Source organism: Pleuronectes platessa, chromosome 23, assembly GCF_947347685.1.
Source record: "Pleuronectes platessa chromosome 23, fPlePla1.1, whole genome shotgun sequence".
NCBI lineage: Eukaryota > Metazoa > Chordata > Actinopteri > Pleuronectiformes > Pleuronectidae > Pleuronectes > Pleuronectes platessa.
Genome location: NC_070648.1, coordinates 7,328,679 through 7,334,678, shown reverse-complemented (window position 1 = coordinate 7,334,678; position 6,000 = coordinate 7,328,679). Strand labels below are relative to the sequence as shown.

General features: G+C 40.6%; 1 protein-coding gene across 1 annotated transcript in view; it reads right to left on the bottom strand.

Annotated features, from left to right (window-relative positions):
• Positions 1-2,546: 2,546 nt before the first annotated feature.
• The window catches only part of LOC128429891 (receptor-type tyrosine-protein phosphatase delta), a 335,913-nt gene continuing 332,459 nt past the window's right edge, over positions 2,547-6,000 (bottom strand). The window contains exons 40-45 of the mRNA XM_053415754.1: positions 5,770-5,948; positions 5,255-5,381; positions 4,916-5,041; positions 3,844-3,998; positions 3,476-3,611; positions 2,547-3,111 (exon numbers count right to left, since the gene is read on the bottom strand). Coding sequence (XP_053271729.1) covers positions 3,043-3,111; positions 3,476-3,611; positions 3,844-3,998; positions 4,916-5,041; positions 5,255-5,381; positions 5,770-5,948 — 792 coding nt within the window. The 3' untranslated portion in view covers positions 2,547-3,042. The remainder of the gene's footprint in view (positions 3,112-3,475; positions 3,612-3,843; positions 3,999-4,915; positions 5,042-5,254; positions 5,382-5,769; positions 5,949-6,000) is intronic.

Here is a 6,000-nt window from a genome sequence, read left to right as displayed (position 1 = left end):
TCACCATGGCATCAGGACGGATGCTCTTTTTCGCCACAAACTTTTTATTATTATTTCTTTTTTTTGTCTTTTTCAAGAGTTCGATTACCTTTTTTGTGTTATTTACATACACACAAAGTGAACGTTTAAGGAGACTTTTTTTTCATAGATGGGTTCAAGTAATATATTATTGGGTTTCAGAATCAATAGGGCGGTGCATAGTACAAAGATAGAGAAAGTGCAAATCTTCCTACCAGGCCAGCTTTGGCCGTTCTGCAATGTTTCACCATGCATACGAAAAAAAAGAAAAAAAAACTGAGATGAGAAAAATAAACATGTGTTTCGAGACTTGAACGTAATGTAACATTAGTCGGCGTGAGATTAAATAATAGAACTTTTATATGGCAAAATCAGGACAGAAATAATCGGTTAAGCAGTCGACGGACATTACGCAGCTGCTCGAGTTAACAAGGGAAAGAAAGCACCTGGAATGCACATCCACAAAGCCATCAGAGAGGTTACAGAGAAGTTAACATGGAAACAAACCGAAAACCCTTCGTCTCTGACTGTGTCAACAAAAAACAAACAACGGACACGACACCTCGGATTGTCGGGGATAACAGAACCGATACTTTGCAGTTTGTATTTCTCTATAAATGCTCTTTGTAGTGACACACACACAAGTGAAAGACTACAATTCAAACCTAAGGCATGACGAAGAAACCCTTCAGTGATGACCTGTGCATTAGGCATTCTTTTGTGTAACTTTTACATATGCTGAACGACTTTAGTGTTGTAGAATGTGATCCTCGCAACAACAGGTAGAAAGCTCGTTAATTCGAAGCAGGGCCTTTACTCACAGGGACGTCCTCCTGTTCAGATCTGAGACCAGTTTTCTGTCATCTAGCCCCCAGCTGCATGTTAGAACATTTTAATAACATGTAGCTTTTCTGTGTCCTTGACCGTTTTTCTGTCGAGGTCAGCGATATATATATATGTATACATATAAACTCTTTTATTCTAATTCACACAGCCACAATAAGGCCACTGAAAATGAAAAATATGAGCTTTGAAATGTTCTTATTTGCATATATAATCTCATCGTGTGACAAATGAATACTAAAGGTAAATAAACTATACAGTTTACATTTACACTAAATGCCTAGATTAGTCAAAGGATACATTTAACATGTTAAATGAAACATTGTAAAAAACAGGCATAAATATAAGGCACTCTAAATGCAAAATGAAAAACCAAAAAAAAAATGCCGTTACGGTCGAGAGATGCTTTGAAAGAACCACGAGAAAAGTGACGTCTTTGTACTTTTGCCCTATTGTGTGACACCTCTGCCTCCTAATTTACAGACCCCATGTGAGGGTTTGAACAGTTGCACCAGCGATGCTCTGACCGCCACCGGACATTCCCGCTCCCGGACTTTCACTTTGCACGGGGCGGTGGTGGCGGCGGCGTGGGGCCGGGGGGGGGAGGAGGACAACAATGTCATGAGTGAAAAACATATCCACATAAAAACCCCTAATCTAAAAAACACACAAATTTATTGCACAAGAAAAGATGCACGGAATCAGAATACAATTTTTGTCCTACTGATGTGCATTCCAGTGAAAAAATCTCTTCATTTCCCCCTTAGCACTCTGTTTGAACCTTTCATAGACTTTCCATATTTCATATATTTTTTTTTATTTACTCTTTATCAATATATTTAGAATGTTATATTTATAATGTAATACATATCTCACATATATTTGGCAATCTGTAGCATATATCTATATATATATCTTCTTATCCAATTCCAATCAGGCTCTCTCTTATCATCATTCTAACATGGAAGAACTGAGATAATCGGTAGCAGCAAACTTCATACTTTGCTCATCCCTGTTGATTCCACAAAGCCCCCAGTTTATCTGATGGGAGTAATTTAGTTACCATGTCATGTGATCGTGGATAATAACAAACAAAACAAAAAAGCAAACAGAAAAAATCCAAGAACCAAAAAATAACTCTCGAACAAAGTTATATTTTGGCGGAGTGAATTCCGTTCTGTGCACTCAGTGCAACGAAATGAGGGGAGAAGAAAAAACAAAAGAACATGGAAAGCAAAAATGAAATAAAAAATAGCACATACGTCAGAACAGTTCTACGGATAAAAAAAAAAAGACCATCCGAACGTTTAAACGTAAATACATGTTATCTCCTTTTCCCCCCCAAGCGATACATTTGCGTAAAAAAAGAAAATTCACACAGTTCCAAAAAAAAATCAGCTGTATAATAAAATACTAAAAAACTAAATCAATAATTTTCATTTATTTCATAGATCATTCGATGTCCCCCCCCCCCCCCCTCCCTTCCAGAATTTAGACGATGAACACTGTGACAGGAGAAGGAGTATTAATTCATTATTACTTTAAGGTGTGTCCCGCTGTCGTGGACCAAGCATTGTCTTCTTTTTCGATGGGTTGTCTTTGTGTGTACTTGATTGTGAAACAGATTTTTTTTATTTTTACAATGTGCATCGAGTTTTATCCCCCCCCCCACCCACCCAACCGCGATTCCGTGTGCCTCCAGTGCCTCTCGTATCGGTTCATAACCACTGATGCATTTCTGACGACGTCATTATTGTTCATATACTTTTTTTTGTTGTGTTGATATTCATTCAGTTTTTATGAGATCCCCCCCCACGTCGCGTCCCAAAAATATGAATCCTTGAAGCAAAAGAAAGAAACCAAAAAATTAAAAAAAAAGGTAATTCCGTATGAAGCTTCATCAGTCAGGATCCCTCCCTTTGTCTCAAGGTGAGGTCTTTCGTGGGGGGGTTTCTGGGGGGGAGGAAGGAAATACTTGGTCCTCCAGGAATCATCTTTTTCATTTTTTGACGAGTCATGTTCGCACATCCAACACGTAATGAGTTGTTAGCAAGGAGTTAAGGAGTTCTTTCTCAAGCAGGAATTTATGGCTCAGAAGAGAGGCTCGCTGGGTTTTTTTCGTTCCAAAGGGCCCTCTGCTTTTTTTTAAATTTCTTTCTCTTCTTCCGATAACTGGGTCTTTTACGTTGCATAGTGATCAAAGCTCCCCAGGTACTCCAAGCCAGCTCTGTAGCAGAACTGGTATTGATCCTGAAAAGCGAAACAAAAAAGAAGAAGGGAGAAGTCTTTAATACGCAGGCTGCACAATCTTGATTCTGGATCTCATCATTCTGCTGCTTTAATCATGACTTTTACAAAAGATACTCGAGCCACATGAATCTTCTTAGCAGCCTCTTTCATTGATCCGAGGCAGTTTTTTACTTTGAAGTAGCAAATAAGTTATTTTAAGCACTTTGGTACAAAAAACAAAGAAAGAATAAGTAGTTACCAGTTGTTTTGAAACAGTTAGTCTAGATTGTCTTAGCTTTTCAATAAGTCACGATCCAAATGATTCATAGTTCCTAACAGATGCTTTGCCAGTGTAGTAGAAAAAGGGAGAAAGGACACGTCTCACCTCTGTCTGCACCATCGCTGGTCTCTGTGTCCGCAACATTTTCACTGTCTGAAAAATATCTACTACGCCCTCGTATCTCATTCGTTCCAAGACGATGCTGAGGGTGATGAAAACTCCGGTTCTGCCGACACCAGCGCTGCGCAGGAGACAAGCATGATACAGCAAAGGTCAATGTCGAGGCCAGAGAAACAAACTCAGATACTTCACTTACTTAAAATAGCCTGTTCGATGTAAAAACTGTAAGTCAGTGAGTGAATGTGATGCATTGACGTCTGTTGTAATCTTTGTTTCTTATGCTGGGGAGAGAAAGTTTTTTTTTTTAAACATTTCATTAAATACAAAATGTGTGCACCAGTTTGATCACTCACCTACAGTGGACCGAAATAGGCCCGTCTTGGCCGAACTGCTCTTTTGTTTTATGTACTTGGCCGATGAAGTCGATGAAGCCCTCTCCTGATTTTGGCACTCCTTGTTCGGGCCAGTCCGTGAACTGGAACTGCCTGACCGTCCGAGACTGTCCGTCCTGAGCAGAGAGAAAAACACACATTCTTGCGTCACTCAAAAAACACGGAAAATTAGCGTCAAAGAAACGGATGAAGTGAAACTCGGAAGCTATTAACTCGCAGGCACATCCTCATCTACCAAATGAGGATTCAAACCATTGTCCTTATCATAACACCAGACTGCATTCTTGAAATCTGGTGCCGAGCTTAAAGCATTAGTGAGAATCTTTTGATATTCGAGATGCCTGTCACTTTACCTGAATATATTTAACATGAACGCTAAAGATGCTATTTGCTTTGATGTGCTCCCCTCGACAGGGTGCTTGGAGAATCGACTTTGAGGGTGTGCATTACTTAAGTGATATTGTATCCCCTTGATAAGGAAAGCAATCCCATTGACGAGGCAGTGTAACACGCACTACAAAGGGAGCCGGCGCTATTTATCTGTGTAAGCCTTTGATGGAATTAAGAACTCTCTGGCAGCTCCCTGCTGCCGGCGTCACGTTTGTGTTTTTTTGCACATTGACATGTGTCGCAAGTTCTACAAATATATACTTATGCTGATGTTACACTTAAGGCCACCGCTCGGTGTAAACAAATATTTGACACAAAGCCAAATTTGTCATCGACTGCTGCAGCTAAATCGAGTGTAATGCTAAATCCAAAGTGTTTCCCATCACGGGGAGGTGTCAATATATATTTAAAATTTGATTATATAATCAAATTGTAGAAAAAATATGTACCTTAATATTTGTTCGTGAAATGAATTTAGTACTAACACAGCCTTTTGCCTTTTTTATGCCTTTTGCCAAATGGTCAATCTTTTAAAATACATTGTTATGCCTCTACTACACATTATACGTTAAACAAAGGAAAGTCTAATCATATGTAACATTTTTGTAAATATGTTTTCCATTATAACACGGCCACTGCTTACCCTGGCATCAGTCACTTTGAACTCCCTCAGGATGTACTGGGGCATGTTGTACTCGGCCATGGGGTCCACCACAAAGTACTGGTATCTGGCCGACCTTTCCGCTGGCCAGTACTGGTGGCATTTTTCCTGCGGGGAGTTAAAAAAAAATGGAATACGACAATGAGCCAAAACATTCTCTTCACACACACACTCTTCATTGTGTTCATTCCCAGAAATGTTGTCATTGTCTGGTCATGACTGAATGAGCGTGTGGTGGTTCACACATAAGGCTTGTTTGGTAACGTTTGACTCTGTGTTCCGTCGCCCGACAAAGGAGGATGAATAAAAGCGCTCGCGTACCCTGCCCATTTCTCGAAGCTTGGTTAGCATTACGACGATGGTGGAGTTGTGTTCCCAGAGCATTCTCCAGAAGTCCTCTGTGGTCTCTGCCAATGGGCCTTGCGTGGCGATGTAGGCTTTCTGTTGCCTGTGGGGGAGCATCCATTAGAAGAGTAGAAAGTGAGATGATGCAGCGTGGAGGTACAGTTGAAATACAGGGTCACATTAGCCATGTTTGCAATGAAAGACATTCACTGACATTGAATCAATAACATGAATATGCAAAGGTATATATTCTGCACCTGATATAGATCCCGAGGGAAATCCAGTAGCACACAATATATTAAGTAAAATGTTGACAGACACAAGCAACCAAGGCAAAGTATTGAAGACAAATATAAAGATGGAAAGATAAATAATTGTTTTACTTATTCAAAGTTGTACATTAGACTTAAGATAAACACCTAGGCAGTAATGGTGACAGCCTGGTTATTGCGTTGATGCCCAATGGGTGTCGAGGGTGTCTGAGCACTTACCGGTACCCATCAATGAAACTGGCATTGATGTAGTCGGAGCCCTCGACTCCCCGGATGGGCTGGAGGCACACCCGCGTGGACTCGTATGGCATTATGTTGACAAGGCGGTTCTTGAACTTGTTGCACGGGAGGTTGGCACTGATGAATCGTGACGTGTGGGCTTTCGTGTTGGCTAAACGCTGCGTGGGAGGGAGAGAAACAGGGAAGTCACTCCGAGTGTTTTCCGGTGCC